Source organism: Thermochaetoides thermophila (assembly GCF_000221225.1).
Source record: "Thermochaetoides thermophila DSM 1495 unplaced genomic scaffold scf7180000011818, whole genome shotgun sequence".
NCBI classification, from domain to species: Eukaryota; Fungi; Ascomycota; class Sordariomycetes; order Sordariales; family Chaetomiaceae; genus Thermochaetoides; species Thermochaetoides thermophila.
Genome location: NW_006383034.1, coordinates 2,300,633 through 2,324,832, shown reverse-complemented (window position 1 = coordinate 2,324,832; position 24,200 = coordinate 2,300,633). Strand labels below are relative to the sequence as shown.

Genomic DNA, 24,200 nt, shown 5'->3' with positions numbered 1-24,200 from the left:
ACATTTACAGTATCCGGGACACAAGGGACCAAGTACACAAGTTTAAAGGGACGAACAAGCACATGTTCATTGTCCTGCTCCTAACTCAAACTGAAGCACTCTCTTTCCATTCCCAATGAGGAAGGTTTGCAGGCCGTTAACCCTATTACGATGTGTCGATCCATCCCCTCCTCTTTGTCAAAATTATCTGTAATCAAACCATTTGCGAAACCTTATCTGGCTTCCAGGCAGTCAACGGAAAGCCTTTTTCCTTTTTTTTAAAAAAAAACAAACTCCCACATATGACTCAATATCCGAGATAGCTCCATACTTCGCGCTTCTCCCTCAAGAGTGACCACAAGACCTCTCGGTACGCTTCTCCATGCGATCCATCCACCACGGCACAAGTTCCCACTTCTCGAAAAAGCCCGAGACGTCTTTGCTGTACTCAGAATAATGACGAAGCGTCTGCTCTTCAATCGTCCCGGGAGCCATGAAGTGGTACACGTGCACCTTCCTTGTCTGCCCGATACGGACACATCTGCCTCGCGCCTGCCTGACGGTACGGGACTGGTGCTCCTCGTCATGGTGCACAAATGGGTTGGCAAAGATCACGTGGTTCGCGTTGGTCAGATTGCTGCCTGCGCTCGTCTCATTGTCGATGTCAAGTAGCAGGATCTGCCCCGCGTTTCCGTTCTTGAAGTCTTCAAGCTTCGCCGCAATATTCTCGTCGTTGACCTTGGAAAGGTTGGTATAGCGGAGCCCGGAATTCCTGAATGCGGTGTCCAATGCCTCGACGAACAAGCCATACTGAGCAAACACGACAACGAACTCGTCCCTGGGAATGCGGTGCTTGACCAGGTCGACGACAGCCGCCGCCCGTGTCTCGTACGCCTCTTCTTGTTGGGTATAGAGACGACGGATCTCTGAGCAGCTGAGAACCGGACGCTCGTGGACGAAAGCCAGGCAATCATTAACGGGGCAGTAGAAACCCGCAGATTTCTTGCAGTCCTCGCAGAGGAAGTGCCCGCACGCAACAACGATGAATGAAAGGTCGTCTGGAAGCGGGCGTCGGCATTTGGCGCACGTCTTGGTGTCGTTGTCACCCTTGGTCAGCGAGTCGTATCCAGGCACAAAGCCACCCTCGAGCTTAGCAGCGCGTAGATCTTCAATTGTCTTGGTGAGGTGCACCAAGGTTTGCTTGAGCTCCTCGTTCGCGCGAGAAATCTGATGAGACAGGCTCCGATTCTCGCATGCCATGGCAGCTTGGAAGCTGCGGTAGCGGTTGACTGGGGCGCGCCCATCGCGGTAATGCTCGCGACCCAAAGTGCCCATGAGATGTTGCTTCAATACTGACTTCATCTCCCCGGTTGTACCGGGCACCTTCAGGTTGTGTTCGAGGCACAAGTCACGCAATTCCCTTGTCGAGCATTGGTCAAAGCGGTCGGCGTTAGCCGCATCTCGCTCCATCTGCCGAGACTTTGCGTCCTGGCAGCTCTTGATAAATGATACCAACTCTGCTTTCGACAGCTGAGTGATGACTGAGAGATCCTTCTCCACGCGCATGTCGATAGTAGCTGCATTCTCTTTGGCAATTCTCCGAATTGTTGTGTCTTCCAAGGCGTTCTCAAGCCAGCGCTGCTTCATCATCGCCTCCTTGGCTCCTCCAGGTTGTCTCTCAAGCGGCCTAACATCCGGATCAATCTTGCACCGCAGGTAAAGGATGTCTTTGGCTAGCGAACGGAGCTGCTCTTCATGTAATTTGTTAATGTCACAGTCACTAATATCAAAGAAGTCGATCCAGGTGTATAGAGCGCTGCTCTTCCGAAAGCGAGCCGCCCAATCCTGGTTGAGGCAGTCTTCCCACTCTGGATAGATTGTCCTGTTGCCCTCGGGGTCGTCGCCGGGCACATGCGGAGCGATAAGTTGGGCTTCGTGCGGGTAGAGGTCGCCCTCATCAAATCTTGTGACGCGCTTGTTTCCAAGCAAAGCCTCGGTGAGTCGGCTGCAAATAAATTCCACCTTCTCCAAGCTGTCTTTGACGGGGTCACTCCAAGCAGCGCTCGACTCGAGATCATGGAGCAAATTTATCCAGCTCCAGAGAAACATCTGCTTGTCGAAAAGCATCTTGAACTGTCTGCTACAGCCAGCAACACGCTGATCAAGATCACGCTTTACATCGTCGATAGACTGGATGTTCTCGTTCTGACCCAGTCCGCAAGCCATAAGTCCGAGCAGCATCCTGGCCTGAGCCTTCACGTCCCGAGTAGCGAGATCGCTTCCCTTCAGTTTGATCTGGGAGCGCGCATGTTCTGGCAACAGACTGTAGTCCTCTCCGGCATCCAAAACTTCCTGTGCGAGGAGATAGTATCGGATTGCGGTCACGGGGGCCATCGCGATCGGAACAACTGTTTCCTCGAATTCAATCTCTTCCTCGTCTTCGAGGAGATTACAACGGAAGTACTGACTCACGAACGAGTGGCCTTGATTATGGCGCTCTACGGCTAGCGAGCTGCTTTTGACGGATGATGAATAAGCGTAAAACTGTTCGCTCGGTGTCAGCTGCTCAGGCTTTGGCCCTTCGGTAATCGCCGGAAGGCCAGGCATGAGACGCGGTTCAGGGCGAGCCAAGTGTACGCCAAAAGCGTTTGCTAGCCTGCACACGGCCCCAAGATCGAAAAGCTTGGGAGTGCCAGAAAGCAGCCACTTGGAGTTAGCGACGGCATTTGCTACGAAGACAGGGATGTAGCTGTCCTTGTCATCATCGTAAGAGCACTCGTCCCAGACGATACGAGCAAAACTGCAAGCATGAAGAGACGTGGGGCTCCATACGTTGCCAACAGGTGACTTGGTTGACTGTGCATCACGACCTTGCCTTCCACGGCCTTCGGCCGTTCCATGTCCGAACTTGAGAGTAGCTCCCGTGTTCTTCTGCTGCTTGGGCTCTACTGTGTTATCGCGGAGTCGCGACTTGTAGTAGTTACGGTCGATGCCCTGAACCTGTTTATCCAAGATGTCGTCCAGCTTTTCCATTTCGGAACGGTTCAGCTGAGGGAGCAACGACTTCTCAATTAGGCTAATGAGCTTTTCCTCGTCCGAGCTTGATCGGCGAGCAGCCAGGTAAAAAGCCGTGAGGATTCGATGATTGCGAAGTGCTTCCCGGTACCAAAGGTCCAAGGCCCTCCCGCTTAGGCCCTTGGCAAATTCTACGCCACAGCCGGACACCTCCTCCAGCTTCTCCCGGAAGGAGGGCCCAAAAACAGAACTGCTGACTATGATAATCTGCGCCCTATTGAGTTCTTGTAGCGTGTATTTGCCGTGGAAGGCCTGGCTGGTCTTGATGACCAGGACACTGCCATTTCGAGTTGACAATCCGAGGAATTTGTCTATTTCCTTAGCCCACTGGTCCGTGATGTGTCTGGGAACGATCACCAGCGTTGCCGAGAGATGGTGGAAGAAGCTTTCAGCCCGGAGACCTTCTGCATCGGACCCAAATAGCTGGAAGACATTGTCTCCGAGTTCCTTGCGCCACGCGCCATCGACTTCTCGAATGCGCTCCTCCACAGAGATGGTCGTATCATACTCGTGCATGTAGTCAACGAGTGCTAGCGTGACGACCGTTTTGCCATAGCCAATCTCGTGCGCGACCACGCCTCCTCGTGAGCTGTAGGGAAACCGCGTTGTCCATTCTGCCTTACCGGCAACGCGCAGGTTGAGTGGTTGAACCACCTCCTCTTCAATCTCGCGCTTAATGAAATTGAGAGGGATCCTCTCCCGCTGGATCATCCACTTGACGGCATCCCTCTGGCTTGGCCGCAATCTGTGCTGTACGACCTGCCTGCTCCTTCCAACCCTGCGTAGGAAGCGCGGTGGCTCGCCTGCTGGCATCTTCCAGGTGTTATTGGTCAGATCTATGCCATGCGTGTTGTGATCGCCACAGGGTTTGACCGAGTTGCGGAACGGGGCGAAGTCTGGACGTGTCGAGAAGAAAGCATAATCAAGCTCTGTGAGAAACGAAGCCTTGTACTCGTCGTTGATTACATCGGCGCCACGAGTCGTGCTCGGATGGCCCTGGCGTATGTAAGCCAGCGCCCTGGACGCCAGTGTTTTGGGCTGTAACAAGATCCGGATGTCCAGAAGTTCCTCTATCTGACCGTTGTTGGGCAAAGATGGACTCAATCTAACCGCCACTGTGACTGCATTTGGCAGCTCTTGCAGCTGCTTCTCAAACTTCTCGGCATCCTCGGGGTCCTCGACCAGCAGCTTCTTCAGTCGGGCGTCTCTATTCTTCCCAGTGGCATCCCTACGCGGCTCTTCTTTGCAGAGCAGGACGGCTTTTGGAGGAGAAACGGAGCATACGTCGCAGGCATCGATTGAAATCCATCTCATATGGAGGTGAGGGAACGAAGCGCCGTCTTCTGGCATGGTCGCCTGGCGAATTTCCTTGGAGAGGAAGGCAAAGCGCCTCAAGAAGGCATCGCGACCAGCAGCAGGGACGACATAGAAGTCTGAGTCCGTATGCTCCTGTCGAAACTTGGACAAGTACGCTTTTGAGGCAGGGAACCGACGCAGCGGCGCTTGAATGCCGGCGAAGGGGGCCATCCGAACGATAGGACTCTCTGGGCTCTCTGGAGAGTGGCATTTCCTCTGCTGGAGCTCAGCCGTGGGGCCCCAGAACACAACGGCGAGCTCGGGTAGAGGTGTTGCCGGCGTGAGAGGGCCATGGACGGTTACGTTAGACCAATGCCCGTTCCAGTATACTTTCATGACGCCTTGCTCCGGCTGAAGAGTGAACGGCTTGGACGTGTCGGCGCAAAGAAGAACCTCCCGGTACTCGTGAGACTCAATCCTCCGCGGCATCTCGGTCCAGACGAAGTGGTCTTTCTCAGGCACTTCGAGCCTGAGAGATTCCCACATCAAGAAGACCTTGGAGTCACCATGTTGAGGCTGCTTGACGTGCAGGGCCCTGCCGGCCGTGCCACATTGTGGGCTATGGGTATAGGTGCCACGAATCTTGCTTTCAACGGTGGCTTTCCATGCCGGGAGGTCTGGATGTTCGTGTGCCGCCTCACTGTTCACGTAGTCCAAAGAGCCGATAGTGACCTCACCGTGCTTGTTTTGTTGTAATTCGAGACGAAGCTCAACACGGCCGGGAATCCAGACCGACCAGGTGGGAACAAGTATGTTAGTGTCGACTTGGCCACGAGCAATCGGCTGGTTGACGTCAAAGTGCCTAGCGAGATCGCCCAGTTGGCTGTGCCAAGGCGCGATGTAAATGTACCAACAGGCCGTCTTAGTCGCTGGACAAAGGACGAGCCGAGCGATGCTGTTAACGGCCTTGTAACAGATGGTGATGGACTCTGTAACCTTGATGTCGTCGAAATAGTAAAACGGAAGCTCACTGTCATTTCCCCCGAGAACTTCCAAAGCTACATCGCGGAAGATGCCACCGGCAGTGCGGCGTAGCGCATCCTTGACTTGGTCTGAGGGGAGAAACATCATGATAGTGCCGGGCAAGCAATCCTTCAGCCTCGATTTGCCCCTTTCCACAGAGCAGTTCGGGAGGTCGTCAGCCATGTCATCACCGAAGTTATGTGGGGGGTTGCCGGAGCATGAGGGGCAGGCGGTGACTCCGCAAGTCCTGCAGACATAGATCTTGCTCGGGCGGATGGGGCAAAAGCACACGCGGCGCATCTGACTGGCGATTTCAATAAGCCAAGGGACATCGGTCGTCATGGTACCACCGTCCTTGCCCTGGACGAACTGGTCACCAAGGCGGGAGACATACAATCCATGCCTCCTCTGGGCTTCCTCCGGCGTCATCTGGCGGAAGAGCTCGGGTTCAACCTTCGCGATAGCCAGAATAGCCGCATAGGTTGCTGCTCCCACAACAGGGACTGACATGGCATTGCCCGCCAGGTCCCGCTGCTGCGCTTGGGTTTCCGTCGAAAGAACGAGCTCCTCGGCGGGAAGACCCTGAAGAGCCAGCGTTTCGGTGCCTGTCAGGGGGCGTGCCTCATCGGTCATGATTGGCAGGCCAGATGGAGTGACACAGCCAACGATACCGAGATTCCTGGCTTTGGGACGGCCGAGCCGGCAGAACTCATTGCGGTCAACATTTTGGCTCACGTCGATCATGGCGGTCTTGTAGCCCAGGTCGATACCATCCTTTAACGAGACAGCAAAGACAATGTCCATAAGGTCGAGGATACGGGGGCCCGCCATCTTCCAAACCGGCCGCCATGAGTGATCAGGTGGCCGCATATGAATTAACTGACCGCCGCGCATGGCTTTCATGCTGAAGGGATTATCGTCGTGCCGCAAGTTGGCCCGGCGCCGTGCATCAATGTGTCGCAGGGACGACAACGACCAGTCGGAATTGGTACATGGCTTGCTTTCCATGTCGGCCCTGGCCAGAATAGTGCTTGGATCGTCGGGACTGCGGAGGAACTCAGTGACGGGCGCCGAGGCCGGGCGCTGGCACAGCTGAAGCCACTCTGTCCAAGCTCTGGCAATTCGGTTGGCATTGATGACATTGATCTCAGCAGGCGGCTCATTCGGAGACGGGATCTCCCGGTAGCAGTTGATTGCGACCAGATAGCCTCGCTGGCGCGTCTGAGGGAGGTAGAAATTCTTGCTGTCAAGACGAACGAAGCGGGCGACATACCCAATTCGAGGGAAGATTTGGTCAGTGTACATGCTCCAGGGAGCACCGCTCACGTTCTCGAGAATGACGATGGTAGGACGTCTCTCGGCGATCAGTTTCACAGCTGCGAAAAAGGTCCTGGCCGACTCGCCAGCCGTGCTCAGCTCCGCGAGCTCCTCCAAGCTCTTACTGAGGTCGTGGAAGAATGCCACATCGAACCGGACAGGAACTGGTTTGCGAGACTCCTCGCCCTTCAGGTGTCGATCGAGGGAAGGCACTCTGCCGCTTGGTTTATTGGTGTTCATGTTAGAATAGTCGACACACGAGCACCCAGCGAAGAAGATATCAAGGGGTCCGTCAGGGATCTTGGCAGGGGCGCCACCAGCAGTGGTCCTGGAGAACTGTTAGCCTGGTATGGTCGTGTACGAGTTATAAAAGAAAAAAGCAGCAGATTGGTTCTTACGCGGTGCCATCACGAGCAGCCGTGGCAAGCTCGACAATGTCGCGGAAGATCAGACTGCACTGTGGCAGGTTACGGCGAATGAAGCCCTGCTTGAAAGGCTCAATCTCGCAGCTGAAGACGTGCTCAAAATCCATGCAAAAGCCGTGGCCCATGGCCTGCAGAGCATCGCGGATATGGCTAAGTGCAAAAATAGGAGCGTCGGTACCAGAGCAGACGGTCGCAACCCTCAGCATCACCGGCCTGTCCTCGAAATGCGCTGGAGGACAGCGTTGGATCATGTCCTCAAACATCTCGCTGACATCGGATATCGGCTTCAACTTCTTGTCAAGCCCCTGCTTTCTCGACCGATCCTTTCCGGGCCGGTCGTCATCGCTGTCTTTGTTCTCCTCGGATTCTTGAGCAGTGGCATCGTCCATCGTAATATCCTCGGGGATGTCGCTAAGTGTGGGAGATGACCGGATTTCATCATCAGCGGCCCTGCGGCACCTCTTAATGGACTGTTCTGGGTTGTCCATGTCTTCATCGCAGTTCTCTGACAGCCGTCTCTTCTGGGCGCGACTTGCGCGAGCTGAGGGTGCCGGAGCACCATCCTTCTTGAGAGGACGACGCTGTGTGTCCTTTGGAGGCATGTTGGCTAATCGGTAAGAAAAGTAAACATAGATCCTTACAACACTTTGCATGAAGCGTTCATACATACCTGATGATCGGATAGCTGCGTAACACCGTTTGTATTGCTAGCGCTAGCACCAATTGATAGAGCTAATAGCTCAAAGAGCTGGCTGGATATGGAGAAAAGTAACCACTTATCAGTGATATTCTACAGGCTATAGTATAAAACAAAGTAAAGGATCTCATCAGAACCAGAGGAATCGGTGTTTCCTGGAGTAGAAGTCGGTTAGATATTCAGCCTGGTGCTTAACTGTTATACATTAGCAATAAACCCAGACAAGTATCTCTCAGTCGACCACTTACTAGCTTGGTCAGCTATTGGCAGCTCGAGGTCGTTGACCCTTTGGAGTTATTTGGTCATCCTCGTAACGATCAAGAGAGCGAGAGACAAGTCAGCTTGTACCAGCAAGCAAAAGAGCAACAAAATGACCCCAAGCGCATTGAAATGCTGTGTTTTGGAAGGTCTGCACTTGCTGGGGAGGAGGGGGGAGGTAAACTGAATGCAATGTGCTCATTCAGTCAACGGAGGAAAAACAAGTGGCTAAAAAGTCGAGAGATAGGCGTGACAGTGAGCGAAAAGAAGATAATCTCCGCTGAATGCAAAGGTTATTGGCATAATAGGGCTTTAACCCCGAGTCCTGCACTGGGCGCCCGCTGCTCGCCGCCCGCCAGGCGTGCGGAACCGACGTGATCGGGTATCTTCCTCAACCCGGAGCCGGGCCGAAGACCCACTTTTCGCCGATCGGGTTGAGACCACCTGCCCAAGGACCGGGCTGTGTGAGTTACGGTACTCAGTGTTCTCCAAATATTATTATTGCCATGCTCCATTGGCTGGCTGCTGAGTGTTGTATCAGGGATCTGGGATAATGGGTGTTGTGTCCTTTCATTTGTCTTCTTCTAAAGGGTCGTGAATTTCTGCCTGTGTTCTTAGAGCTATTTTTCAAGTGAGCATTGTAGCACCCAAGGCCTGGTGATCCTCTGATGAATGAAGTTGAAAATTTAGTGAACTCTAGGTGAACTAGTGCACATGGTGAACAGGAATGTTAATTTTGAGGTAGGTTGTGGGTGCTGTTAAGTTGAAGAACCTGTCCTCTAATGACCTAACTGCTGCCTGCATAATGCCTTGATTGAGCAAGTCTATTCAGCAGATGCCCTCTGCCATGATTGAAAGTTTCAATTGAGATCTCATCAGGCGTTCTACACATGGGATACAACTGGCTCCTAGCTGCCTGCAAATCTTCCTTGCCACTAAATATTTTTTTTTCTTCATTACTTGATGAACACACTTTCTGTTGTGTACTTCTGTGTTCCGAGATACTGGTTAATGCAAGTCTTTACAGACTTTTCTGGCGCTAATAGAGTCGGGCATCAATAATTAGAAAGGATGAATTGACTATAGTAAGACCCAGTTCTTCCCATCCCTTATCCCTTTTCTCTCACTCTCCGTAGTTCATCCATTCGTCCATCCTTTCCTTCCCTCTGTCCTTTTGTCTCCCTTTCCTTTCTGCCTCATCTAGCTGATTTACCCAGTTATAGAGATTGCACCTAGTTAATTGAAGTCTAATGCCGTCAAGAGCTTGGATGACACAGAACCTTGCATAATACCACCCGAACCTAGGCATTTATTTATGCACTTTTCGGAGGTTAGAAGCAAACGCACATCAAAGCAATGAATGTAATCACTAAAGCAAATCCAGGTCGTCTAACCTACATACCAATTAAACGCCTCCCTTTCTCCTTCTTAGGAAGTACTGTAGCTGATCGAAACCTCTCTTCACACCAATGCCATCCATCCTGCTCTAAAAGACCTCGAGGTACCCCCTTTTGCTCTGTGAGAAATTCAGATTCAATAGTGCTTAAAACCTTGCCTGCCAAACCTGTCCAGCCGCCCACCCATATGTGTTTCTTTAGGTAATGTGACAGATATGAAGCTGTCACTAAGATAAAGATAAAGGTTAGTACAGTGAGATATGCAACTTTGCTATCAGCACCCTACCCCACACAATGATATCATGCCAAAGATCCCACGTTTCTCGCCTATCAGAAGAGTATAATGTCCCGATTAAACGAGCAAACATCTCGAGCTACTACACACTTATTTCTTCTTTCCCTTTGCTGCTGCCTTATTCTTAGAAGCAGCGGCATTAGAGGCACTCGACGCTACGCTGGAGGCGCGCGAGACTGATGCCGAGTTGGCCTTACTGGCCGTTGTCGACTTGACATTGTCCAACGTCTTGTTCTGCAATCACTCGGTTAGCTGACCGGACACGTTTATTTTTTTTTTTTTTTTGCAATGGGACTCACCTTTACGCCGTTTGTGGTGGTCTTGCTCTTTTTCTTGGCCGGGGCCATGCCGAGGACGCTATCCTCGTCATTCTCCTCGTCCTCGGCCTCGCGCTTGACCTTGCCATTGACGCCGTTGGACTTGGCGTCCTTGCCGCCCTTGCTATCCTTGGCATTATCCGCGTCCTCAAACTCTTTGACGACGGTCGTCAGCAGGGTGTTGCAGCGGCGGGCCAGCTCGGTGGGCGTGCGGCTAAGGAAGAACCAGTCGAAGCGGAAGAGAGGACTTTCGCGAATCTCGTCGCGGATCTTCTCGTAGATGCCCTCCGAGTCGATGCCGTACTTGTCCAGCAGAACGAGCAGGAATCGGTCCTCCTCCTCGGTGTAGACTTTCTTGTTGGTGGTCGACACCGAGTAGTTGATCTTGAGCTGCTGAAGGGGCACGCGGTACTGGCTGAGCTTCTTGCGCAGCATCTTGCGCTGGTGCTCGATCTTGCGCATGCGCTCCTCGCCATCCTCGATGATCTTGATGTACTTCATGTAGTCGGCGATTTCGGTATAGCGCTGCCAAAAGACCTTGGCGTACGCTTCGACCTCCTCGGGGGTCTTGCTGTCGACTTCGGTAGCGATCATCTCATAGTTGTGGCGGCCGTACTTGCTGGACCCGTTGATGAACTGCTGGAAATCCCGCCGGTTCCAGTCGCCAAAGCCCTGTTGCGCGAGCTGTTCCTTCTCCGCCTTTTCCTCCTCGGTCAGCGGCGTGGCGTTGTCGATCTCGGCCTGGTCCAGCGCGCGCTCGGCTTCGCGCTCCGACAGGTTATCATCGTCGCCGTCGGGGAGAGGAACCTTGTAGCCAATTTCCTTGCGGTACCAGGCCGTCTCCCTATCCTGGAGGTCGCGGAGCCGCGGCGGATAGAACTGATAGTCGTGCACCGGTATCTGCTTCGGGGCGCGCGGCGCCTTGGGCTTCGAATCGGCAGCCCGGCCGCCTGAGTGCAGCGCCTGCTTGTAATATTTGTCGATCGAGTAGATCTGCTCCTTGCGCTCACGCTTGGACGGGTTGATCCAAGTAAAGCCGATGTCCTTCTTGCGGGCGGCAAAATCCTCGCCGTTCCACTCGTAGGCCGACTCGGAGGTAAACTTTTGTAGGTCATCAATGCCAAGCTTCTCGTACTTGGCGTTCAGCTCCCGGGTCCTCTCCTCGCCGGCCTTGAGGATGGCGTCGATGTCATCATCGTCCAGGTTGGCGCCCTTCTCGGCCATCAGCCCAAAGGCGCCCTTGGTCTGGAAGACCTTCTCGGCGCCGTGCTGGATCATGGACAGGAGCTCTTCCTTGTTGGCCGCGGCCTTGGTGGCGATCTGGGCGCGGCCCTGCTGGATGACGAGCTGGTCCAGCCGCAGCTTCTGTGCCGCGCGCTCCAGGACCTTCTCCTCGATGGCGTTGTCCGTGACGAACCGATAGACGACGACCTGCTTGGTCTGGCCGATGCGGTGCGCGCGGTCCATGGCCTGCAGGTCGGCCTGCGGGTTCCAGTCGCTGTCGTAGAGGATGACGGTGTCGGCGGTGGTCAGGTTGATGCCCAGACCACCGGCGCGGGTGGTGAGTAGGAAGATGAACTTGTCGGACCCAGGCCGATTGTACTCGTCGATGGCCGCGATGCGGTCCTCGTGCGCGGTGCCGCCGTCGATGCGGCAGTACTTGTAGCCGCGGAAGACGCAGTAGTCCTCCAGGATGTCCAGGAGACGGCTCATCTGGGAGAAGATGAGCACGCGGCTGCCCTGGCTCTGCAACCGCTTGAGCAGCTTGTCGAGCACGATCATCTTGCCTGAATTGTAGATGAGATGCTCGTCCGTCGTGTACGGCGGACCGGGCTCGGCGCCCTCGAACAGGTAAGGGTGGTTGCAGCATTTGCGCAGCTGCATGACGATGTTGAGCAGCCGCGTCTTGGACTCGCGCTTGCCGCCGGCGCCGTTGACGGCGTCGATGTCCTTCTCGAGGATCTTCTTGTACCACTTGACCTGCATCTCTGACATGCCAATGTACACATTAATCTCCTTCTTGGGCAGCAAGCTCTTCTCCACGTCGCTCTTGACGCGGCGAAGCAGGAAAGGCCGGAGCACGCGGTGCAGCTGCTGGACGACCTGGTCCTGGTCGCGATCCTGGCCGCGAAACCACTGGTCGAAGGCATCGGAATCGCCAAACACATCAGGCAACAGGAAGTTGAGCAGGGCCCACAGCTCGTGGAGGTTGTTCTGGAGAGGCGTGCCGGTGATGAGCAGGCGGTTTCTCGAACTGAACATGCGAATGACTTGGGACAGCGACGACTCCTCGTTCTTGATGCGGTGGGCCTCGTCGATAATGATGTATTCCCAGGCGAACTTCTTGAGGTGAGCCTTCTCGCGCAGGATCATCTCGTAGCTGGTGATGCACACATCGAAGTCCTCGTCGATCAGGCGGTCGTTGATGAGCTGATGGCGCTCCTCCTTGGCGCCCTGCAGCACGAGCACGTTGACGTCGGGCGTCCACTTCTCAAACTCTCGCTTCCAGTTGTCCAGCGTCGACTTGGGCACCGCAACCAGGTGCGGCCCGGTAATGCCCTGGATGTGGCGCAGATAGCCCAGGAAGGAGATGGTCTGAAGGGTCTTGCCGAGACCCATTTCGTCGGCGAGAATGCCCGAGATGCCGTTTTCATGCAGCGAGATGAGCCAGTTCAGGCCAGCTATCTGGTAGTCACGCATGGTGCCCTTGATAAAGGGAGGCGACTCGCGAAAGACGGTTTCGGCTGAACCGCCGACCTTCTCGTCCTGGAGCAGCTCGGCATCCTCCTCGGCCTCCGTCCGACGGCGCCTCTCACTAGTAGCGCCGCCCTGGCGACTGCCGCCCTTTTTCTTCTTGGCTTCTTCCGCATTCTGACGGTCGATCTCGGCCATGATCTCGCGGATCTTGGGGTTCGGGTTCGTCTCGATGAAGTGGCGAAAAAGGTCGGTCAAGCCGAGGAGGTAGCGGAACCGACGGAGTGTATCATCTTCCTGTTTATTAGGCATTCGAGTGTCAGCGGAGACGTACTTTGTCGGTCGATCGAGCACTCGACAAACAATCGGCCGCCGCCCACGCACCTTGTTCTCGCCTAGGCGATCGTGCTTCTTGCCAAAGATACTCCTACGCAGCTGGTTGGCTTCTGAACGCTTCTTGCGGCCATCGACGACGGGTTCGCCGGCGACACTGCTGGCCGTTGTGTTGGGATTTGTGTCAGAGTCTGTATAATCGGGAGTCTCGATGTCCTACTCTCAGGGTCAGCAATGGATCGGCCTCGGTCTCTCTTCTCCTTGCCTCTCTATCTCGGAGCCAAGGGCAGCGCGGTGCCCACGTACCATGTCCTCGGCCCTCTGTTCGGGCTGGCTCACTTCGGGCGCATCGGGCATAGACGCGTCGGTGTCATTGCCGCTTAAGCGCGAACGGGGAGCCATGGTGGCCGCGATGTCGGGTCCAGGCCCGGGAGTGGTGCTGGCGCTGGTGGGACGCGACTTATACGCGCCTGTGCGTGTAAGCAGTAGAGTCGAAATCCCAGGGCGACGCGCGGGCGATTATTCGATGTCCCGGACGATTTGACGCGGTTGGGGTGATGGCTGCTGGCCTCGTGGCGGCGATACGCGACAGCAAACTCGCGAGGACCGGGAGAAAGGCGGTTGAAGATGGGTGGGTGCTGCCCAGGGTGCGAAATTCTGAGGTTGAGGAACCCCAAAAAGGTCCAAACCGTGTTGCGATCAGCCAATCACAGCCATCCAAGAGCTGACGGGGTTAATGGACGGTAGAGCCAGGCCCCGCGCTACAAATTAATGGCGAATGACCGTCTACCACACACATCTGTTTCATGCGTTTTGTGCCTGCTGCAAGTATTTCCTGTGCCTTGCAGCCGGCGCTCAACGTCAGTTGGCTTCGCCTTGCATTGATGATGATGCCCGGCCTTCTTTCAAAAGTCGCCCAAACGGACTGCTGATGGCTGCTCGAGTTTGCTCACCTACCTGTCCCTTGACTGGGTATCTTCTCTCATGGAGATGCACACACCTGGCCGTTGCTGCTTCATGGCGTCATCCAAGATATAAACTCTGTCCAGCACTGCGGACTTGGGGGCATGCGGGCATCCTCAGTTGCATCTTACATGTATGTATATTCATGTCTGATTCTCAGCATTTATACCTTGGATAGCAGCCTAGCGTTTTAGTCAAGTACAGGCAAACTTGCATCTACACACTTTTTCAGCCTCCTTGGGCCACAACCTATCGTCTACACCACAAAGCCAACTTGAACGATTCTATAAAGTAGGGATTCCTATGGATGGAGGGTGATGCCAAGACCAGAGGAAGACACGTGCCGGTCTGTGAGAGGGACAAGGCTGAACCCAATGGCAGGCCAGCGGCTTTGCCAAGAGCCGCCCACTTGCGCATTTAGGAACTGGTGTTGACCCAATCATAGCGCCGGTCTGATACTAGGGTCCACCCGCCATGCTATCCATCTTTCTTCGAGGTTCTTTTGGTCCCGGCTCAGCAAATGATAAACACGGCGCCGCCAGTTCGCTTACTCTCCTTTCATCAGAACCTTTATAAGCTGAGGCTGCCCCTGAACGTTCCCTGTGAATGACAAGTCCATTGAATTCTTGCTCACATTACTTACACCACTACATTGTTGCTTGAGACGATAACGACAGCAGTCTGAAGCACATCGTTTTTCGCTGCTCCCGGTCCTCTCCTCTCCCCCCCACGAAAACACCATCAAAGCGCCCCGCTGCAGGCTAGGTACGCTTGCATCTCAAGCTCCGCTTTGATCCACAGCAACCACATTGGCTGTCTAGGTTGCAGTTGAAAACCCCTCAGTTCAAGCATCCAGGTGCCGAGTCACCGTGTACTGTATTCTTTCCACGACATTCGGCGGCAAACGATCCTGCGAAATTTGGTTGCTACCCAAAGAAACATAAAAGCAACAAAAGAAAAGGCAAAAAAAAAAACTTTGTCCTTTTTTTTTTAATTTGACTGCTTCCTCCCTCCATCAACCTTGCACGCCACGCGGTCCCTCGAATCCTCTCTCGCCATGAGCGTCGAGGCGAACGAGCTCCTCGACGCCTTTAAGGCGGCCGCGCTCTCGGTTACCAAGCTCTATAAGACTTCGGCTGCGGCACAGAACAAGGCGCGCAGCGAGGGCTACCAGGAATGCTTGGAAGAGCTACTTGGCTTTCTCGACAGGGAAAACATCGGTCTTCGGGATGGAGAGGGTCAGCGGATAAGGAGATGGGTGATGGAACGGCTGGATGGCCGGGAGATGAGTAGTCCTCCTCCTGAGAGTGATGATGAGGTCGAGAAGCCGGAGCCTGCTCCGATGGTGTCGCCGCAAATGCAGCGCATTGTTCCCTCCCCGACTTCCGCAGCCTCCTCCGCACAGCGGCCCGAGGACGCTATGCGGGATGATTCTTCTCTGCCTACTCTTACAGATGCTTCCACAAATCCGGCCGTGGAAGAGGTTGAGTTCGTCGTCCCGACACAAGAGACTTTTACCTTCCAGTCCTCGCATCCCTATCCGCACGACGCTGCGTTGCGGCTTGCCAACCTCGACCTGTCCGACTCGAATAACCGCTCGACCGCGTCGCGGAGCGCTGCGCGAAACCGGCAAGTCAGACAACCGTCAGCATCATCGAGGACATCACTCGGGCGCGGGGCAGGGCAAAAACGCAAGGTTAACTTGGCCGAGATCTTCGACCTCGGCAGTCTTGATTACGGGGACGGCAAGGGCGTATTTGGGAGCTGGGGGAATAATAAAAGGACTCGGCTTTCATGATCCTCCGGAATTTTCGGCTCACTTGAGAACGAAAGGGATCAAGGGGCCAGATGGTTGCTTCGCTCGCTAGCTTCTCTTCCTGCTTTCACATTCCCGGATGCCCACGTTTTCACATCACCAACAACAGCAACAGCTCATCGCCATCAGCATCGTAACCGTCGACACTTCACAGCACTCACACATAACGCATCGTCGAAAATTCCCTGGGACGCATGAGCATGGTTGGGAGTTGAAGGCATACATGGGGCTTCTTTTCATCATCTCGTCAACTTCATTACGACTGCGATGACGACCACCTTGCATCTTTGCCGAGGGAGTTTCAGGAATGAATGGACGGATGGATAGGAGGGTACTGGGGGGATTTCATGATCATCATCATTACATTAGATGGAGCATATTCCGGGGCGTTTGTTTATACCACAAGGGAATGAAATGGAAGAGAGGCACATAGCATCATCGATGATGGCTTCTTCTCGGGTTTCTGTTTTTTTTTTTTTGTTTTGTGTGTGTGTGTGTGGCTTTTTGTATGTAACCCTTGTTGGCGGTGGCGGCAGTATCTCCTTCTCCGGGTTTTCTTGTCTTCGGTTGTGTCCTATTGTTCCTCATACGCATATACCACTGACACTTGCAAATACTACCGGATTCTTGTCCCTTTGGGCAAGACTTGATACCCCTTAAACGTTTTATATTTTCCATGATTGTGCGCAGCTGATCAATCTGCCCAGAGACTCTTGTCATGTCTGCTTGTTATGCAGTCTGATGAAAAAAAAAAATATTATACGTACCTCGGATGCGTCTTTACACCATACAATGATCGAAGAGCAACAAATTTACTGAGTAGGTGAGGGTTAGAGATTGGGGGAAAAATTTGTGAGAGTCTTTCGAAGGAGACATCGAGTGAGTAGATTTAGTTCACCCCTCCTCAACAAACCCGCGAATCCAAATTTCAGCTTTTCTATTACTCATGTTCTTACTTAACTCGCTGCTTGGGAGCTGTTAATTGGCATCATTCTCCAAAGTAGAAGTGATATAAGGGGTTTAGGCAGGACTGTGGTGGGGTGTGGTATTGATCTCTAGGTAGATTATGAGCATGCCAAGAGAGGCCAGAATTTAGAGGAGGTTTGCACCAAAGATCTGACAGTACTCGACCACATTACACTCCAGCGGTCTTCTCATAATGCTTATCTGATCATGTCTGAAGGCGGATGTCCTCACAGGGATTCTAGTCTTCGAAGTATTTCCTTGATGTGTTTTGTTCCTCCTACTTCTCCCCTACATCTCACTGTGTGCCGACAGATCTTGATACCTACCCAGCCTTGGAGAAAAAAAAAATAAAATAACAATTGAGCTCGAAATAGAGCCAGCCGTATGGCTTACTCCGTGTTCATGCATGTAGCTGCACCGCGACTCGTCTCAACTTCTGAGAGGGTTACACAATCTGTCCGGGCCTTTCAATTACACAGAGCTGAGGTTGCCAGCTGGTTGGATGCTTAGCGTAGCGGGGAACTCAATAGTCGTACATGTGTTCTGTGGAGATCACTTGGGGGAAAGCTTGGTGGTTCGGGACGGTGACTGGGGAACCGGAGACCTCGTCTGTCCTTGCAGAAGTGGAGGGGTTCACGGATTCGAGCAGCGTACAGCACATACAGCCAACGCTACTGCAAGAACAGCATTGTTGACTAGACTGCGGACATTCTTGAGAGCTCATGTGGTTCCCCAGCAATCCGTTGGTTGCTCGAAGCTTCTCAGCGTTGTCTACCATTGGTCAGAGAGACAGGAGCTGTTTGTGGGTGCGGACGGCAAGCGGCATAGCTTGGCAGAAACTTGGTTGCAGCGTTGCAGCGACCGCTGCGAGCTTCGCAGAGGCCGGTCAGCGAGCCGGCCATTGGCCAATCGACAGGGCACGTTTCCCTGGCAGGAAACGCACGGCGCCCAGACGAGAGGCTAACACGAGAATCGCGATCTTTATTTCAGCCATCGCCAAGCCAGCATTTTGTGAGGATGCTGGGCCGATTGACACACACTGGAGGATCGACTCGAACACTGGAGAAGTCCGGGTGTGGACTGAGAACCGTTGGTGGTGAGGCAGGCGGTCCAGTAGAGGTTGTGTGATGCAGTGATACAATGGATGCATGAGTTCATTTGGAGGAATTGATGGGTTCATGGGTGGATCTACAAATCTGGAAGAATCCGACGGGTCAGGGCATACAATCGATTCAGCTCCTGACCCATACCGATACCACCCCCAGCACCAGCCAGGGCTCAGCAGCAGCCAGCAGCGGCTTGGATGCCCCGGACAGCCGCTAGCGAAGGCCTTCATTTCCCGTTGCAGGTGCTCCGTTCACAGCTGCTGCCCCCTTGCTGCTGGCGTCCCTGGGCGGACTGGGCACCGGGGTGCTCTCAAAAGTGTCCACTCCGCTCCTTCTGCTCGCCTCCAGTCTCTGGCCTTTTCTCACCCTTGCCCTCTGCCTCTTTTCTTCCGAGACAAGTGGACTCCCTCCGCTCGCTCCTTCACCGTCCCTCGTTCCGAGTTGCTGCGGCTTGTTGCTATGTGAGATCCCATTCCACCGCCTCTTGTGTTCTCTGTTTATGTTTTTATGCACCTGCTCCGCGTTGATACGGACGTATTATACTGATCTCTCTCTCTCTGCAGCTTATTCTCGCACATTCGCTTGTCGCGTTATTCTGAGCGGATCTGATTGATCTACGAGAGCATCGTTCGCTTCCCATCGTCACCGTGCATCGACATTTTCAAAATGAAGAGCTTTCTGCTGCCGTTTGCTCTCTTCGCGGCCTCGACCGCCGTGGCCCAGACCACTTCCTGCGCCGCTGACTACATCGTCGAGGCTTGCCTGGCCTCCGAGAGCGCCAAGCTGGCCAGCTGCCAGCACAGCGATTATGCTTGCAAGTGCGAGCAGTACAAGAACATCCTCACGTACGCCGTATCCCCAGTTCTTGATTTGGGTCGCTGTTGACAGGATCTGACCGTTCTATAGCTGCTTCAATAACTGTCCTAACGACTCCCGTCTCCGTAAGGCTTTCCTAGTTTTTTTTTTACGCGCCTTTTTGGCTGTTCCTCGCTAACCGCACACAGATGACTATGCCGGCCAGCGCGACATCTTCTGCTCCTATGTGACTCAGTTCGCGACGTCGAGCACAGCCCTCGTTACCGCTACCAAGTCGGCCGAGTCGCCCGCCAACACCACCCCCGCTGCCGACAGCACCTCTGGCGAGACCGACAGCACCGAGACCACCACCGCTGACGGTCCCACCAATACCAACAGTGCTGCCGACCTTGCTCTTAACGCTGGCGGTGTGCTTGCTGCTGTTGCCGGTGCCGTTGCCGGTGCCGTTGCCGTGCTGCTCTAAGAGATTTTAGGCTTGTGGGAAAAAAAACAAATAAACCGGGGGGAAGGGGGGGGCGTTTTTGGTCTTTGTTTTTGGATTTGGTGTACATGGGATGGGTCTTTGGGGAGGGTTTGGTTAGGCGAGGTGTGATGGGAGCTGGCCACGAGACTTTCTCGGCGTCGGGACGAAAGAGACAAGACATTCGACGCTTGAGAGCACCGCTGTTTGGGAGTGTGGGAGTCCTTGGCCAGGCTAGGCTCAATTCTTAATGGTATAAAATTTAGTGATAATTTATCTACTTGTCCCAAAGGCTTCTAAAAAATTCGATGGACGTACACTGCCCTAGTGGCCGGATGTCTCTGGCTGTTGAGATTTTCGTCTATGGTGAGACACAGAGCAGACCACGCCATTCTCGACGTAAGAGACGCAACCACACCTGGGCGATGACGGTCTGGCCTTAGAAGCCGCGTAGCGTGATCTGCGGCATGACGGCTGGTGAGAGGGTTGCAAGTATGGGTCGTGGAAGCCACACATGGTAGCACCAAGGGCACCTATTTGGGCATATATCGTGTTGGAACTTGAGCTTATAAGTACGAAACACGAAGCATTTGACATGGGATGCTCGACTTCGTGATACAACGTTCATATTTCGCTATCATCTGCTTACACATCTTCTTGCTTATATAACTATAAACCCGATTGTTTAGGTTGTCCCGCGTCGAGTGGTCTGGTTCTCCAACCCCGCCGAATTGCTTGCGTCCAGTGTAAGGTTCCTTCCCGTCGTGTTCCCACCCCCTCCTGCCCCCGATTTCGTAGGGCTCGCTCCTTCCAAGCTTGCTTCCTTGCGAGTCCCCTCCTTCGTTGTTGTCTTGGACTCAATTGGGTCCTTGCCGCGTCCTTGTTAGCGTCGGCTTTTATTGTAGTTCGCTCTAGCAAGGACAGTGAATGGTCTGGGGTAGGATGCTTGCCTTGTCCTCGACGTTGGAATTCTTCCGGGGCTTGGATTTGGGCATGGTTGCTTTGGGAAGCATGACGTTATGGTACAGAATGTACAGAGTGTATAGAGTGTACAGATAGAGTGTACAGAGTGAGGGTTTATTGCCTGGTAGGAAATCGCGAAGCTGGAAGCCGCCTTAGGTATGTTTCAAAAAAAAAAGGAGATCCGGGTTGCAGTAGGATGTGAACAAAGGGACGTCATTGGAGATGATGTCATCAGTTCTGGTGCTGGCAGACCCAACCATGGGCCCTGAGAACAGGGCCTTGGGCCGGCTTGGGATGAGAATTTGTTTGCATCGGGCGGAAGAGTCATTTAAATCAACAGTCGCACAAGTAGCTGCTGTAGGTTGTTGCTACCATGTCCTATAAGAGACCCCTCTTCTTCAAGGCTCTTGCTGTTGTCGGCTTTCCCTCAATACCTGCCTCGTCCACCTACTAGACCGAAGACGAGAATAGGATCAAAAGGGACATATTTCGAAATACATATATACACTGGCGCTCTCTCCAGGGATGCAACGCAGTCTTTGTTCTACTCGCCTTGTGAAACGGATTGAGACAAAGTTCAAAACCCACCTGCGCATCGAGTCTAACCAATCCAGCGAAGCCTACAAGCCCCTCCTCCCGCCCGTGCTCATCAGCGTAATCTTCTGCCTCTTCTTTCTCTTGCCCCCACCGCCGCTGTTGCTTGGCCCAGCCGACTCGATGCCCAACGCCTCCAACTGCACGGCAAGGTCAGCTTCCCCCAGCGACTTGAGCACCTCGCTATCGTCCAGCCACCCATCATCGACCTTCTGCTGTGGTGGCAGGGTTTCCAACGGCGGGCCATCTACTGCCGGTGTGCCCCACACCGTAGTCCTGCGCAGCTGGCCTGCTCCTGTTGTGCTGCTCCCCTCCGGGCTGGTATTCATATCAGCGAGTGCCGAGAACCCCGGCCTTTGGCTGGGTGACGTGCTCACGACTGCGCTGAGTGGCACAAAGTCATTCGGATCGACCGGCGGTCTGTCCTCGTCGGCATCTCCCCACTTGATGGTCACTGGGCCGTCATCATCTCCTGAAAAACTGGCCAACCTTCTCGCGTTTCTCAGTGCCGCTGCCTCGGCTCGCTCAGCTTGGATCCGTTCGCGCTCCTCTTGCAGGGCCTTTTCCCGATTCCTCCGCCGGCGCTTTTCGATTTCGTCTTTGAACCCCTCTAAAATCTCGTTTGGAACAATATCAGTCCAATCACACTCCAGGAAGCTGATTAGACAGCCGCGCGGAAGGTGGCTGAGATACTTAGCGCGCTTACGTAGCGCATCGTCGACCACATGGCCCATGGAGATGTGCTCGACGCGCGGGAGGAGGGTCGACGGGAAGGCAGAGAAGGTGCCATAGCGCGTCTTGAGGATGCGAATGTCCAGAGGGGAGAGATAAAGGTGCGGCGGAGACGTATAGAAGTAGAACTCCTGGTCAGCACTGGGCTGTTTTGATAACTCGCTGGTTTGTCCGGCCGTCATTGGCTGCGGATCTTTTCCAGTGTCACCCAACTCCGCGAGCTTCTCCTTGGCTGCCTTCACTGACTTGATGGCGCGCTGAGTCCACTCGTTGTCTTCGTGATACAGCAGCTCGTCCTCCTGCTCCTGCCTAGTCAGATCCTCAATCTCGCGATCGTATTGCTCCTCCATATACCCGCTGGTGCCTTTCATGATGCGGGCATAGTCCATGACGTTGGCGGCAAAATGCCACGGAACATCGTCCACGGCAGACTGTAGCACCTCGGCGGCACCTTCACGAGGAAGGGCCAATGTGTTGTTGGCACGACGCATCATCAAGCGCAAGATAACGTCATCGCCAACACGCGGGAGGGGGCACTCCTGACCAGCGTAGAAACGGACGGGGCGCACGTCGGTCAGGTAGACGGAGTCATCGCAGATGGGACACTTGCGCCAGCGATTCTGGGGCTTCTTGTCAGGGGGGTGATCGGGAGGCGTTGTATTCATGAAGCGGATCAAGCACGGCAAGCAAAAGATGTGGCCACACTTGGCCATGCGCGGGGCGACCGGCTCGGACAGGCAGATGGGACAGGCAGCCTGCTGCGACTCGGCCGAGGCAATGACTTGCAAAACGTCATCCCATTCGATATGCTTGTCGGCATCTGCAGCCTGCGCCGCATAGTTGCCGGTAGGGCGCACGACAAAGCGGTAATTGGCATGGATGTAGCGGGCTTTGTCAGCAGCATGGTAGCCGGACCCGACCCCCCACGATGGATTACGGCGGTACGAACGTGAGTAGGATGGATGATAGGTCTCATGGGGCCGCGGCGGGAGGGCAATGTTGAGGAGATGGGTGATGGAGGTCTGACCGCGGCGGCTGCTGGTGTTGCGCAGGGCGCGGAGCTCAGCCAGGGTATCTTCGTCGTCGATATGGTCGCGAGCACCAGGGCGCCGCTGGTTCCGATGCTGTCTCCGGGCGCCCTGGGTCTTTCTGGGCGCCGCAGGGGGATGTGCCGGGCCCTGAGGATGATAATTCCGGCGACGGTCGGCATCGAAAGTCTGGCTCGACGTTGTCGGCGGGGGTGCGGGCGGATGATTCGTAGCGGCCAGGCCTGCGACGGGCTTGGCCGGGGAAGATGACGTCGAGCTCATGTTGATTGATGTTTCTTGGGTGGGATCAACGCTAATGCCAACGTCGCTCTTGACGCTCTTGATAGGGCTGCAGTGCTTGGGCTAGACAGCTGCTCAGCAGCGATCTCGATTTAAAAGGAAAAAAAAAAAATCTTGTGGCTTGTCTGCTGCCCTCGATGCAGATACAGATTGGTGTTGCTCGACAACAGCGAGCGGGAGGTGCTCAGGTAATCAAGAGGGTTGACCCACTCATGCCAGCAACTGCGGCATGTCATCCACAGCAGTCAGTCAAGACTTTGTCGCTCGACTGCCGACCGTCAGCTGCTTTGCTCGCGGGCTTTGTCGTGTCGCTGTCTCGTTGTCTCGCTGGTGCTGGGCGCTGGAGCCGTAGAGTCACTCCAGTGGTCTGATGGAGATGACGCTCAGGCAATCCGTACTTGTACTCAGCCAGCGCACACAACGATGGCGGAGACGTAAGAAATTCGCAGCAATGGATGCGGTTGCGTGGTGTCGCAGGGGCCCAGTGCCGGACCCCATGGAGAGGAGTGCGGGTGAGGACGAAAAGAAAAGAAAAAAAGAAGGGAAGTGACGGAGTCACTCAAGGCCGTTCCAGGTTTCAACCGGCCGCCTAGAGCACCATGGAACCTGGACCTTCCGCGGGGCAAATACCACCAAACTGGGGTTCAATGAAGAGCTTGGTTTGGGAGTCCGGCCCTGGTTAGCTGACTTGCACTGTACTGACACTGTGTCTGGCCGTCAGCACCACACCAACACTAGCCCAAGGCATCGTCAGGGCGGCGGTCGTCCTCAATCTAACAAAATTTCGTTTGCAAACACACGGCAGAACTCATCATCCATGACTCATTCGGCGATATGCAGTCAGATTCATAGCAAGCTGACAGTCTTTCACTACGGCTCGACGTCTGCAGCACTTTATGATATTCAGTCTCAGTGCTGATGCTAAGACTAACGTTACCCCAGGCAAAGATAATGAGAATCACGAAGATGATCCATAACCTCAATACACTGCGAAATGACTGTCGACATCAGGTATCACACAACAAACACATGACAAGCAGATATCATCCTCGTCGTCACGTCGTTCGTCAAACGACCTTCAATGTCCCTACTCCCTGAAATCAGACAGCCAGCCCATCATTCGCACATTACGGTCCATCGCAACAACACAACACGCAGCAGCACACATCTTCCAGCAATCGAGAGCGAGAGAACTCATGGAAATAAGAGACTCGTCATCCGGTCCATCCATCATCAATCAGGTAGGCAGCTCATCAGCAGCAGCTAGGTAGGTAGGCATAGCATGGTATTGGTACACGGATTCTCGACGAAACCGGAAAGAAGGGAATCATGAAGAAAAGGAAAATGGAA

The 24,200-nt window shown here is 54.3% G+C and overlaps 5 protein-coding genes across 5 annotated transcripts; 2 read left to right on the top strand and 3 right to left on the bottom strand.

Moving 5' to 3' along the window:
* Positions 1 to 324: 324 nt before the first annotated feature.
* CTHT_0046330 (uncharacterized protein) lies at positions 325 to 7,717 on the bottom strand (the record flags this gene model as incomplete). Its single annotated transcript, XM_006694949.1, has 2 exons — positions 325 to 7,018; positions 7,089 to 7,717. 2 exons carry the CDS (start codon positions 7,715 to 7,717, stop codon positions 325 to 327), a joined length of 7,323 nt encoding a protein of 2,440 aa, XP_006695012.1.
* Positions 7,718 to 9,852: 2,135 nt separating this feature from the next.
* On the bottom strand, positions 9,853 to 13,508 carry CTHT_0046320 (complex ATPase-like protein; the record flags this gene model as incomplete). The annotated part of the gene is made up of 4 exons (XM_006694948.1): positions 9,853 to 9,996; positions 10,062 to 13,070; positions 13,158 to 13,322; positions 13,413 to 13,508. The coding sequence occupies 4 exons, from the start codon at positions 13,506 to 13,508 to the stop codon at positions 9,853 to 9,855; spliced, it is 3,414 nt and encodes a 1,137-aa protein (XP_006695011.1).
* Positions 13,509 to 15,126: 1,618 nt separating this feature from the next.
* CTHT_0046310 (uncharacterized protein) lies at positions 15,127 to 15,867 on the top strand (the record flags this gene model as incomplete). Its single annotated transcript, XM_006694947.1, has 1 exon — positions 15,127 to 15,867. The coding sequence occupies one exon, from the start codon at positions 15,127 to 15,129 to the stop codon at positions 15,865 to 15,867; it is 741 nt and encodes a 246-aa protein (XP_006695010.1).
* Positions 15,868 to 18,623: 2,756 nt separating this feature from the next.
* Positions 18,624 to 19,236, top strand: CTHT_0046300 (uncharacterized protein; the record flags this gene model as incomplete). The annotated part of the gene is made up of 3 exons (XM_006694946.1): positions 18,624 to 18,802; positions 18,864 to 18,898; positions 18,962 to 19,236. The coding sequence occupies 3 exons, from the start codon at positions 18,624 to 18,626 to the stop codon at positions 19,234 to 19,236; spliced, it is 489 nt and encodes a 162-aa protein (XP_006695009.1).
* Positions 19,237 to 20,816: 1,580 nt separating this feature from the next.
* On the bottom strand, positions 20,817 to 22,832 carry CTHT_0046290 (uncharacterized protein; the record flags this gene model as incomplete). Its single annotated transcript, XM_006694945.1, has 1 exon — positions 20,817 to 22,832. The coding sequence occupies one exon, from the start codon at positions 22,830 to 22,832 to the stop codon at positions 20,817 to 20,819; it is 2,016 nt and encodes a 671-aa protein (XP_006695008.1).
* Positions 22,833 to 24,200: the final 1,368 nt, after the last annotated feature.